At 46.2% G+C, this 13,341-nt stretch overlaps 1 protein-coding gene across 1 annotated transcript in view; it reads right to left on the minus strand.

The window, feature by feature from the left end:
* LOC147606274 (RNA helicase, ATP-dependent, SK12/DOB1 protein) overlaps positions 1-12,693 on the minus strand; it is a 225,069-nt gene extending 212,376 nt beyond the window's left edge. Inside the window, exons 1-3 of the mRNA XM_086792575.1 lie at positions 12,471-12,693; positions 12,207-12,322; positions 11,829-12,122 (exon numbers count right to left, since the gene is read on the minus strand). Of these exons, the coding sequence (XP_086648701.1) occupies positions 11,829-12,122; positions 12,207-12,322; positions 12,471-12,495 (435 nt within the window). The 5' untranslated portion in view covers positions 12,496-12,693. The remainder of the gene's footprint in view (positions 1-11,828; positions 12,123-12,206; positions 12,323-12,470) is intronic.
* Positions 12,694-13,341: the final 648 nt, after the last annotated feature.

Consider the following 13,341-nt stretch of genomic DNA (forward strand, 5'->3'; position numbering starts at 1 on the left):
GGAAAGGCTTTCGGGCAACGGTCTCAAGGGAGGATGATCCTCCAAGGGGTGGAGTGAGTGCCAGACTCATTTCTCAGGAAAGAAGACCAAGACGGTGTTCAGAGACAGGGCGGGAAAAGATTAGGGATTGGATGGAGCAAATGCATAGATCTTATTCAAAGTCAGAGTGGATTTGGAGACCGGGCCGGGCATTCAATGAAAAGGTTGCCAGAGTAGGAAGGATGACAGAGGGACTCCGGGAATAGCATGGGATGATGACAGTCATCCAAGAACAGGTTGGAATCCCGTCATCAGGTTGGAATCGGTAACTTCAATACTCAGAAATCAGCACTCTTTTCGCGACGGTGTATTTGCTTTATTGGAATGATGTAAATCTGAAAGAAAATACAGAAATCTTGGACCTTTCTTGGCTGGAAATTCCCTGCCCTTGACCTGAAATCCTTCACCCCTTTGCTTAGCACCTTCTTGGCTTGTCTAGCCTCTTTATGCTTGAGCTCTTCGTGAGAAAATGAGATGAATGAATGGGATTGTGGACTCAACCTTTTATACTACCCCTACTACAGCAGTCGGCCAGTACAACACCAGGCGGCCAGCAATAAATATTCCCACGACTGCATTTCCAGCATTAAATGCTGAAAATATTCACATAAAATGCTGCGTTCTTTTCCTAACAGGCTGGGCATGATGCGCCTGCTTCTGATTGGCTGCCCCATACTTGCCCTACAGCCATATAAAGGCTGTATTCTCCTGAAATCTGCCTTTAGCTTGCCCCTAGGGCTGTCCTACAGCCCCTCCATGGCTGGTGGGTTCAGCCAGGGCCTTCCTGGCCCTCACGGGGGTGGTTCCACACCATCCCCATGCCCCCACAAAGACCCGGGGTAGCCCTATGGGCTGGCCCCTTGTTCTAAACGCAAACCCTAACTAACTACTCAGTGATCTGGCATCCGGTACCATAGGAGATACACAGAATCACTGACATCATTCTAGAGGGAGACTCACAGTGCGGACTAGCACTGATTCATGTGCAGGACAGTGCACACCTAACCTTGGACTCATGTGCAGGACAATGCACACCTGACCTCGGACGACTGAGATGGATCCCTAGCTGACTCGTCCCGGACTGGGCTCACATGGGGCCAGTTCACCATCCCAGGTCCTGCAGCTTCTGTACAGATATGTCTACGTGGCATCCAAGTGCGGGATGCACGCGACATCCCCTTCTGCTTAACTTAACGGAAGCTGCATAGCCTCCAAATAATCCGTCAATAATGCCGGATAGTCCTCGAAAAACTCTTTGTCAAGCCATACTGCTTCGTGGGTCCCTCGGTCCTGAAACTTCGTGAGGAACTGTCTTAGTCTTCGGCATGAGCCATGCTTGGAACGGTGCAGAAGGATTTGTTCTGGAACCATAACTTCTGCTTCATCAACAATATCAGGTTCCGCTTTGTCTTTGACTTCTGAAGGGATAGGACCTGCATATGGCTTTAACCAACTGACGTGAAACACATCGTGCATAGTCCAACTCGGAGATAGCTTTAACTGCATAGACACCTCATTAATCTTCTTCCTGATGGAAAAAGGTCCGAAGCTCCTGAAAGACAACTTTGGGCATCGCTTGCCCACCTGTTTCAATCTTTGCTTCATAATCCGAAGATAAACCCAATCCCCTTCCGAAAACTTCATATCCCTTCGGTCTTTATTGGCCTGTCGAGTGTAGGCCTCTTGCGCTTTAGCCAATCTGTCTTTTACTGACTCTAAAATCTCCTGGTAAGACTCCGTCACTCTGTTTGCTTCAGGTACTGAAGACGAGATCTTGGTCAACAATGACTGGAAAGGTCTTCCAAATGCTGCCTCATATGGAGTCCTGCCAATAGCTGAAGAAAAAGAATCATTCAAAACAGCTTGAACTAAAGGCAAAATGATTCCCACTTACCTTGCTGATCGTGGACATAACACTTCAGCACACCAAAGGCCAACTGGTTGTATATCATTGTCTGGCCGTCTGTCTGTGGGTGGAATGCACTGGAAAAATTCAACTTAGTACCAAAGTTATCAAACAATGCCCTCCAAAAATGACCGGTAAACTTGGCATCTCGGTCTGACACTATGGTCCTAGGAATCCCGCCAATCGGGTACCAATGCCGAATGAACAACTGGGCAACATCCTCGGTAGTCACATTGGCCCTGCAAGGAATAAGCATAACAAATTTGCTAAATCTATCAACAATAGTTAAGCACTGCGTATTACACTTACTCGGACTGGGAGGCAGATTCGTAACAAAGTCCATGGAAATGTCCAGGCAAGGACTGTAACAACCCTATCTTCTTTCCACGAGGAGCTTTCACCTTTTAACAAATGTCACAGCGTTGTGCATATGTAAACACATCACGCCTCATCTTTGGCCAATAGTATTGCCATTCCAATTTCTCTAGAGTCGAATTCATGCCCCTATGACCACCTGTAATGGCGTCAAGGGCATCATGGAGAAGAGCTGCCCTGAACGACTTCATGACACATAGTCGGCCTTTGTAGAAAAGCCAACCATCGCGTATCAAAAAGTGACATGGTCCTGTGGCATCCAATGCCTGTTCCCACTGTGTACCGAATTCCTCAGAATCCGCGTACGTGTGCTTCATGTCATCCAGTCCTGCACCAACAAGATCAAGTCTAGTGGTCTGAATCGTACACACTTGTCCCTTCTTGCTCAAAGCATCGGCCATTGGATTGGCCTTTCCTAGAAGGTACTCAATCATACCACCGAATTGCTGGAATATTTGACTCCAGCGGTGTTGTCAATCACTCCACTGTGCACTTGGCATTGTCTGAATCCAGCGTAATGCCTGATGGTTAGTGCGAACCTCGAAGTCACTGCCATACAGAAAATGTTTCCAATGTTTCAAGGCCTGTATAACTGCTAGGAGTTCACGATCATAGACTGAATAGTTTTTCTTGGCGGGCAGTAACTTACGAGACATGTAAGCTACTCGATGACCATTCTGTTGAAATACACCTCCAATTGCGATGTTACTCGCATCGGTGATCACCTGAAACGGGTCGTCCCACGAGGCAAGTGCTAAACAAGGCGCTTCTGACAAAGCCACCTTGAGGTTCTGGAATGCCTCCAACGCTCGTGGAGTCATTCGAATCTTTTGCCTTCTTGTCTTCAATCCCTTTAGCAGATCGGTGAGATCTGCCGAGAGGTCAGAAAACTTGTCGATGTGGGTGGAGTATGCCTGGCATATACCCACAAAGGATCTAATGTCATAGGCTCTCTGAGGTACTTCCCAGTTGACAATCTCGGCCACTTTAGCCGGATCAAGTCGAATGCCTTCAGCACTAATTATATATCCCAAGTAATGCACGTGGAACAGATAAAATTCCGACTTCTTTTCATTGACGTAGAGCTCGTTGCTTTCCAGCAACTTAAGGACTTTCTCCACATCAATGTCATGCTGCTCAACCGTAGCTGAAAATACGAGTATGTCGTCCACAAATATGTACACACACTTTCCAATCAAATCTCGGAAAACACGCATCATCATGCGGTTAAATGTAGCTGGGGCGTTCGTCAAGCCAAATGGCATGACCACAAATTCATAGTGGGTCCGTTCCGTATGCAAGGCTGTCTTGGGGATGTCCCCCTCCACAATCCGCACCTGGTGGTACCCACTCTTTAAATCCAGTTTCGAGAACACCTTTGCTCCATTCAGCCTCTCAAGAATATAGTCAATTCGAGGCATCGGGAATCTACTCTTGATAGTCAACTTATTGAGTGCACGATAATCGACAGTTGTGCCAGATGAAGCCAGAGACAGAGTTACATTACATATGTCACTGTCCAGTATATTATGAGATACGAGGCCGTTTTCACTGCCTGTTCAGAGAGGGTTTCAGACCACTTTCCAGAGTCATGAGATACCAGGATCAGAGATGCCTCAAATTATACTTGCTGGAGCTGCGTAGACATAGAGAGGGTCTCTTGAGAGGGAGGGGATCGGAGAGGGAGAGACACCTACAGAGGCAGATTACAGACTTCTTTGGACCAGAGATTGAGCAATCAGGCCAACAGGCATTGCAGCTAGCCCCAAAGTATAGCCGCACCAGAGGTACACTGATTGATCGGGCTATAGAGCTAGGGCGGTCCAGGCGCCCCAAGATGAGAGGCCCATCTCGACACCGGCGGAGACTACAACAGAGGATCAGGACCATACTAGCACGGCATGGGAGACGTCCCCAGTCAGACTCCAGAGTACTCACCATGGAGAACATTGAGGATATCCGCCATCGACCGATGAGAGACATCTTTGGATAGTGATGTATATGATGCTTACCTTTGTTGCTGGAGTTTTCCCAAATGCTATCCATTAGGAGCTCCTAGTACCTTACTTTTCCTCATAGTTGTTGTTTCAGTTTCAGTTAGTTGTTTAGTTGTTTTAGCTTTTCTTACACAGACATTGTATCAGATCCACCAATTGTTGTAACCTTTTTGGTCTCATAGGTCATTTTGGCCTTTTGAGGACGTTAATATATCATTTCATTTCTCTCTCTCTCTCTCTCTCTCTCTCTCTCTCTCTCTCTCTCTCTCTCGTTGCCCATCTCTCCTGCTACTCACATACGCACCTGTGCACCTATTGCCCACCTGCGCACCTTAGTTGTAGGGTAGGGTTGTAACCCACCTCCAAGCAGGTAAGGGCTTGCACCTCATGGGGGTGGGGTTCGTGAAGAGCAACCTCTCGAACAGTCCAGCAGTTTGACATGGCCAGCAAGAAAACCTTCTCCGAAACCCTTATCTCCCCTCCTACCAAACCCAATGAAAAACCATCACCATGGGAGCGGTACCTCATGAGCATGATTCAACATCTTCAGCAAACAAATTCAGCCTTGCAAAATGAACTACATCAGACAAAACAACATCTTTCAACCGTGGAGAAACAGATTAAGGAACAACAACACGAAAAAGAAAACAGGGAGGAAATCACACAGGTAAATTTACTTGATCCACAGCCTAAAGAAAATATCACAGATTAATGAAGAGAACGAGCAGCAATGGATTGCAAAAGAAATTAGGGTGGGTGGTTTGTCAGAGGGTTGGGAACAGGTGGAGGTATTGGAGGACGAGGAGATTGCGAATGATACTTATGTCCCAGAATGCGAGATTCTACAAAGAAAGCTGTGCAGAGCTATCCCTTTCATCAACATTGGAGATCCCTCAATGGCAATCAAAGGAAAACATGTGGTTTTGAGGTACGCAGATATGAAAGACAAAATTAAAGTCATGAAGCAAACAAGGTCACTTAAGGGAACGAAGGTGTGGATGGCGGATGAACTCACAGCCACACAACTAAAAAACACGAAACAAGAACTCAATAAAGTATACGAAGCAAGGAAACAAGGAAAATGGGCAACCTACCGTAGAGGTAGTGTCACGATTGTGACGTGTTTATGTACCAGATTCTCTCTTCATTGCTGATTACTGTTGCAGATGCAAAGAGTTACCAGCCAAAGGGAACCCCTACCCTCGACTAGTTGCGACTCTTCGTCAAAGGATGTACCTCTTCATCGAATAGCCACATCTCTTCGACGAATGGTTGTATCCCTTAGTGAATGGTTGTGCCTCTACATCGACTGGACACATCCCTTAGCCTAAAAGTTGTACCCTTTCGTCTAAGGTCATGTCCTTTCATCAAAGGACATGCCTCTTCAAATGTGTCTCTTCATCTCCTATATAAGAGACCTATTGTACTCAGTTTAAGAACAAGTCAATTCAATCTTGTCTCAAGTGTTCTCCTGAAGGTTCTTGTTCTAAGTTAATTCCTTAAGTAGTAATTAGTACACAATATGCAGGATTAACAACATAATCCTCACAGTGGTATCAGAGCGAATTTTTTTCCTACCCGTGGGTTGTGAAGCCCTCACCCTTTCCGCGGCACTCCCTCGTACACCCCTCTTCTCGGTGTTGTATGGAGGCGGAGGAAAGATCTTCTCACCCGCAGCAGATGCCTAAAGACTAAGCCTCGCTGAAATTTTTTCCCCATCCCAACCCGATGGAGTTCTTGCAGCCGTCCCCCTCTGCCCGCGCCCTCGGCAGTCCCGTGAACGCGCCTCGCGCACCCGGAGTCACCGCCCTCGCGCCTCGTACCTAGACGGGTCCTTGCTGCCCTTCGGCCTTCGTGCCTGGCCGCCTTGCAGGCTAGTTCCACCCCTGGCGGTACACCTACGGGCGCTCACTTAATGTCCTGGAAGGTTCGACGTGGCAGTGTTGGTAGTGCCCTGTCCCGTGTGGCGCGTGGAAGTGCTCAAATTAGCCTCCTCCATGTTCCTTTTACCCTCTCGGAGCCTCTCCAAGTGATGCACCCCTTAGAAGGGACACATCTTTTAAAACATGCCCTTTCACATTAAAACAGCATGTTTTATAAAAGAAAAAAAAAGTGACCCTGGACTTTTTTTTAAAAAACCTGACCATTGGGCGCCCTCTCCTCTTCAAAAAAAAATAAAAATAAAATTTCAGCCCCCCTCTTTGACGCGCGAGCATATCAGCCTCCTTTCCGCGCGCACGAAATCAGCCCCCTTCCCCCGTTTGGGTGCGCCTCATCAAGGACCAAGCCCCCCCCTCTCTTCGCCTCTGCCAGCGTGAGCCCTTGCTTGCTGGAAGCAGCTGCCGGTCGTGAGCCTAGTTGATACATGCAGGCTGCCGACCAAGCGCCTCATCGCCGATTCGCCACCTTTTCGCTTTGCTGACGGCGCCCCTACGAAGCGACGCACCCCTTGCTGGCCGTCACCTTTACACCTATAAACTAAGGCTTATACTTAAGCCTTATACACGTGGCTTCCACCAGCCACGTGAGCAGCCGGCAGCCAGCACCCAACGGCCACCCGCCAGCGAAGGGCAAGGAAACCAGCCGCCGACCAGCGCACATTAAAAAAAAAAACAAAGGAGTACCCCACGGCCAGCGATCAGCACAATCTTTTTTTTTTTAAAAAAACCAAGGGGCGTGCGCTAATGTGAACCGGCACCCCCCCCTTTCCGTTGGCGATTCGGCAACCCCACGATGCAGCCCTCTTATGTACGCCCCTCTTGTCTTGGCAATGACTTTCTTGGCATGTAAGGCTTCCACCAAACCCTGCAGTGCAGAATTTTGTTGCTGTTCAGAAATTACAGCAAGCATAAAGTGTTGAAAGCCGCCTCAAATCCTCATTTTCTTCACCGATTTTCCTTCTCGGGCATGAAATGAAGGCATTTCAACTACTCTTGAAGCCTTCTCTGGCTACTTTTTCGTCACACTTGATCCATGGTGAGCCAAAGCCTCCTCAAGCTCCCGACAAGCAACTTCTCGGCGTACAACACCCACAACAGGTTTCTTGTCCTCAGCACAGTTCTGTAGAGACCACCAGACATGAAATACCTTCGTTCGAGCCTCTGCATGCTCGTCGCAAACATTCTCAGGATTACAACAGTTATGAGAAAGATCCATCTTTGAATCACTATCAGCAGAAGCCAAAGCAGCAATATGAAGCTTTCAGAAGATCTCCCCTTGAAGAGTCATCAATCTCTTCGAAGTGGGCTCACATAGTGGCACATATTTCCGACCCTAGTCGAGTACTCGGTCGTGAATGCCGCAACGCTGGACAAGTTCCCCCTTGCGAGCCATGCCATGCTCCTCCTACTCTGGAAGCCTTAATACCCGCTGATAAAGCTGACGATTCAAGAGGTTCTGGTTCATGTGTGGCATCCCAAATGCACACAACTTCTTTTCTTGCCGTGACCCAGGCAGAAGTGTATACCCTCGTCACCGCCCGTGCAAAACGGAGTCTTTGTCTCTGACCAGCTACCTGACGCCGTGGTGAATGATGATTCTTCTTCAAAAATGAAGACTCCAGTCCTTACCTTCAGTGGTGCAAATGAATCTTTGGACATAACTTGTCCCGAGAACAACTTTCTAAGCAAAGAAAAGCATATGGAAGATATTTCTTCTTCATCTACGACAACACTTGAAGACTTTTGTGTTCCAGAAAAATCAGTGGAATCCCTTTCAGACATCCAACAGGTGGTTGTCACCTCTCAGCCGGAAAGCGTGGTGACACAATCAAATAATTTACCAATAGTTTCACTTGAAGCAGATAAAGATTCAATCTTTTCTTGGACAAAGCTCGAAGTTACCAATGATGTTAACAAAAGTTCTACTCAAGTTCCAGATATGATTCTCATACTTTCGGTAAAGATGAGACAAGTTGCAGATACAATTAATATTCAGTTTGGTATGTGCAAGATTGTTATGGTCAACAATAATGCCATGACATGGGATCTAGCAACTAGAGCTTTGGATGCAGAAGCAATTCAATCATTTCCCTTCTTCCAGAGTCTCAACAACCACCCCTGGGTTTTATTTTAAATGGGAGGGAATGTCACGATTGTGACGTGTTTATGTACCAGATTCTCTCTTCATTGCTGATTACTGTTGCAGATGCAAAGAGTTACCAGCCAAAGGGAACCCCTACCCTCGACTGGTTGCGACTCTTCGTCAAAGGATGTACCTCTTCATCGAATAGCCACATCTCTTCGACGAATGGTTGTATCCCTTAGTGAATGGTTGTGCCTCTACATCGACTGGACACATCCCTTAGCCTAAAAGTTGTACCCTTTCGTCTAAGGTCATGTCCTTTCATCAAAGGACATGCCTCTTCAAATGTGTCTCTTCATCTCCTATATAAGAGACCTATTGTACTCAGTTTAAGAACAACAAGTCAATTCAATCTTGTCTCAAGTGTTCTCCTGAAGGTTCTTGTTCTAAGTTAATTACTTAAGTAGTAATTAGTACACAATATGCAGGATTAACAACATAATCCTCACAGGTAGAGCTGTTATTGCAAATTTCAGGACAACCAAACATGGTAGTAATGAAGAGTAGCTGCTAGAGAAATCCTTCATGTTATCTAGGATTCTCCTACGGTCATGTAGGGAATTTGAACTATTTCTAGTTTTATCTCTATTTTCATTTTGTTGCCCCCGAAGTGGAATGTAATCACATGGATGTATCTGATTAGTCCTATAGGTCAGATGTGGCCTCTAAAGGACGTTAATATAGTTTTCCTCTCTCTCTCTCTCTCTCTCTCTCTCTCTCTCTCTCTCTCTCTCTCTCTCTCTCTCTCTCTCTCTCTCTCTCTCTCTCTCTCTCTCTCAGTTTGAAGTCATAAAAGTGGATCGCTTAACTCGCGAAACTCAGGATACAGAAGGCGGTGTGAGAATTTGTGTGACAGGATCCTTAATTATGAATACTTCTGCTGCATGTTACTGATGGCCAATACCTTTCTAGGAACAAAGGTTGTGGAAGGCTTTGGAGATGACTTCTCCTCCATTGTCCGAACGGACTTGTCGAACCTTCTGTGTGGTCGCATTCTCGACTAGAGCCACCCACTCTTGAAAGCAGGAGAAAGCCTGAGATCTTTCGGCCAAGAGATACACCCAAACTTTACGTGAGAAATCATCAATAATAAGCATGGAGTACCTGGCACCACCCTAGGTAGTAGTCTGCATGGGACTGCACAAGTCCATACGTATAAGCTCCAGGATGTGAAAAGCCCGATGTGACTAGCCTTGTGAGGGAAAGGCTCTCTGTGTTGCTTGCCATGCAAGCAAGCCACACGAGTGGAGTCGGAGGGTTTCAGCTGCAGAAGACCCTCAACCATCTGCTAAGAAGACAACTACTAAAGAGAAGCATAGTTCTGTCCGTATAGCAAGCATGCCACAATGTTGTTGTATCCACCTGAGCTACCAAGGCATGATAGCTTTGAAGAAGTTATAGCAAATGAGACTGTGACTCATTCAAAGAGCCACCAAAGTCCTTCAACTTGTAAAGACCATCTTTCTAAGTAGTGCACCCACTGTCAACTACGCAATCTGCAAGACGTGAGGTGTTAGGAATAGGTGAGTCCGCGAGAAGCTCCTCAATGCTGATGAAGACAGTCTCCTTGGTGGAAGAGGATCTCTGGGATCGGTTGGTAGACGAAGAGGGTTGATTGGTGGGCTTCTTTGCAAAACCACCTTCTCTCTTCTTCTTGCGATAGTCAAGCTGAATGTGGGCTTGGTGACCACAATAATGGCAAGTAAGATCCTTATGACCAGGATTGTTAGCAGGTTTAGAGTCAACTTTGTTGCTAGTGAAACTCTTCGACTACTATTTGCACCTTGACCTGAAGAAGGGTCTTGGAAGCACCCTGGCTTGTTTTCTTCCTCGTAGCTCTATCCTGAAACATGCCAATAACAGTACGCAAATCAAGAGTAGAGGGAAGAAGTGAAATAGTATCACAAAAACATGACAAAGTTTCAGGCAATTTGGTGAGGAGCCGATGAACAAAGTCTTCGGCAATACCTTGCCCCCCAAAGAGACCAACTACTTCTAGATGGTAACAAACTCCGTGATGAAATCCATGATATTAGCAGTATCAAAGATCTTCAAATTGGCAAGCTAATTCTCCAAGGCAATCTTCGAAGTAGAGTTCTCTCTATGATACCTCCTTTGAATGGCATCCCATAATTCTTTTGCGGTCACATCATCATTGTCATCAAATTGACGAGCAACGGATGGTTTAATGTTGAAGATGATGAACGCATGTGCCCGAGCATCCTTATCAAGCCACAGGCATCAATCTCAACCTGAGGAGAATTCATAGTTGGCTCGGCGTCAACCCCGGAAACAATACCCCATAGCTGATGATACAGGAGTAAAGTATTCATCTGCAAAGACCAATCAAGGTAGTTGGTCCCATCTAGGATGGATTCCTTGGGAAGTTAGAAAATAGATAAAGAGATGATAGTCAGTGTAGAAGCCATGGAATCCTCCTCTTGAATCTACAACAGAAAGGCTGCATGTAGGTACCCGAGGACTGCCCACTCCTCCCTAGACACTAGGTGAGGTGAAAGAAAGATGTAGAACTGTACTCCTTCACACCAATGCACATGGGTGAAGACGGGAGCCGACCCAATGTGTGATGAGGTAAGGGAGGGAGAGGCTAATGGAGCAAGTGCACAGTGCTACCGTTAGTCCGAGGTAGGAACAAAATACAAAAATTAGGGAAACTAAAAATTTGCGTTTAAAAAAATTGCTGCCTCTATAGGGAGGGAGGGCTAGAAAAAAGAAAACGCTAGTTGATAGTCTTCGAGTAAAGTCCAATAACCCTATGCAGAAACCATTATGGGAATAACGGTCCACATAAAGCATGTAGTCTATTTAGCAAGTGCCAATCGTTCCTAAGCCGTCTCCAAACCATCTAACCTCCTAGTCCGCCATCCCTTGCATAGATGGGAATGCCCAAGCTGTCAACCATGGCTACTAATCATAATGAGGTCCATACATGCTGGTGCCTGTCATTAAATTATGAGAGAAAAGGATTGCTATCTAGCACACTCATGTGACAAAAGAGTTGACCATCATAGGTGCGCTCTAAAATATTGCTGCCAACTTATCCTTTCAAGTCTACTACCAAACTGATGCATATTGACCTAATGCAAGAACGATTGCGGCTAACAAACTTGTTTTTCCGTTATCATAAACTCTAAGCTATCCATGTATCATTAGGTAATATACACGTGGGTGTGGGTGTGTGTGTGGGTGTTGGTGGTCATTGGGTTGAGGGGGGGATCTTCTCATCTTAGCTACTTGTGCATTATAAAGTGGATTTATAATGGAGTGACAAGAGTGTAGCTGCATTGGCTTTCTTTTCATTTCAATCACAAAAGCAGCACCTGATAAACTTAACAAAGGGAAAAAAGCAAATACGAAAATAAAGCTACCAGCTATAAACACTAAATATAGTAAGAGAGTGTACTTACTTCTTCAAAGCCAGGGATCCATTCCGAGGGATCATCCATGGTGTTTTGATCAGAAGTTGAGTGCTTTTGCTCAAGCTTTTTTGCACGCTGGAAAGGTGGCTCCCAAACAGGCACAACGGCTGCACGTGGGAGACTAGGCTCCAAAAATGAAAGCCCTTCCCCCAGCCACTCAAAGTCCCACAACTTGCCACACCTGTCTGCACTGTCCTCTTCATGGTCAAGGGCAGGAAATAGATATTTACGCTCAATGCTCTTGCGGATAGTTTCAGGTGTCTCTTTGGGTAGGGCTGGTGGCTGTGGCATGGACGATGCAAAAATGAATGCATAGATGTCAAGGTATGTCCAGCTGGCAAATGCTGATTTGACATGAACACTTACCAGTATGAGGTCTGGCAGAGAGCTCAGTGGTGTGTCTCTCATGACAGGAGGCAGTGGTTCAACACGTAAATGCCCACCATGTCCAGTTAAAGCTAGCCTGAATGGGAGCTCACCCCCTATGTAATCCAACAAAAAGAGAAACCCAACATTTATCACAGTGCAAATGGTCATAAGGTTCATGGCGTGGATACTAAAGAAATTGTTTCTGTGAGAGAAAAAACAAACAAACAACAGAGCTCAAATGTAAGGAGTAACATAAGATACCGATTTCAGGGTTAGAGCTGTCCATCAGCACAGTCACAGACTGTGTGTGCACGCAGTAGGCGTACTAGCCGCAATCGAAACCGTGGGTTTTAAGGCAACGTTTTCTTCTGTTGCATAATATACCCCGCGAACTTGAAATTTTGGAGGGCAGAACGGAAAATATTTTCCTCTTAAATATTATTCCAACGCTTGATGAGAAACTTGGCTAGCTACTTTTTAGCTTATTACTCCATGGGATTTCCACGAACATCTTAGGGTATCATTCAAGGTAGGATTTAAACCTACTTTTTAACTCATTCTATTAGTAAGACCTCCGGTTGGTTGGGGGAGGGGGGAGAGAGAGAGAGAGAGAGAGAGAGAGAGTAGTTAAAGTGGCTATTAAAATGAGTGTCAGCGGTGGCGGTCATGGGCGAGTCGCGGGTGCACCATCACATGTGTGGTTGCATGCCCCCGTACCTAGTGAAGGGTCACGGGCTACATGCATCGAGTGTGACTGGGAGCATCGTCCACATGAAGATGTTGGCAGTTGGGGGGACGGGGGGAATGAAGGTTCCAAAGAGATGAAGAGGACGCGAGAGACAGAGGACGAGGGAAGGGATCGTTAAGAAACCCTCGCCAGAGAGGGTAGCCGACAAAATCATTGCTCAAGCATAGAAGCCCCTAACCAGAGGAGAGAAGGTATGTTTGCAAGTGTCCCGTGAGCTGGTGAGGAACCAGTTTGATTTGTTTTCTTTATGCAGTGTGATTGTGTTTTGCTCAGGCAGGATTCCATCCAAAGCTGATGTCGCTAGATGGCTAGATGATGTCTTTCATGGTAGAGTGATTTCTCAGGTTTTCTATCTAGGCAAAGGTTTTTTTAATATTTTGTTTA

The sequence above is a fragment of the Cibotium barometz genome, chromosome 58, assembly GCF_041138505.1.
Source record: "Cibotium barometz isolate CiBa-2024 chromosome 58, ASM4113850v1, whole genome shotgun sequence".
NCBI lineage: Eukaryota > Viridiplantae > Streptophyta > Polypodiopsida > Cyatheales > Cibotiaceae > Cibotium > Cibotium barometz.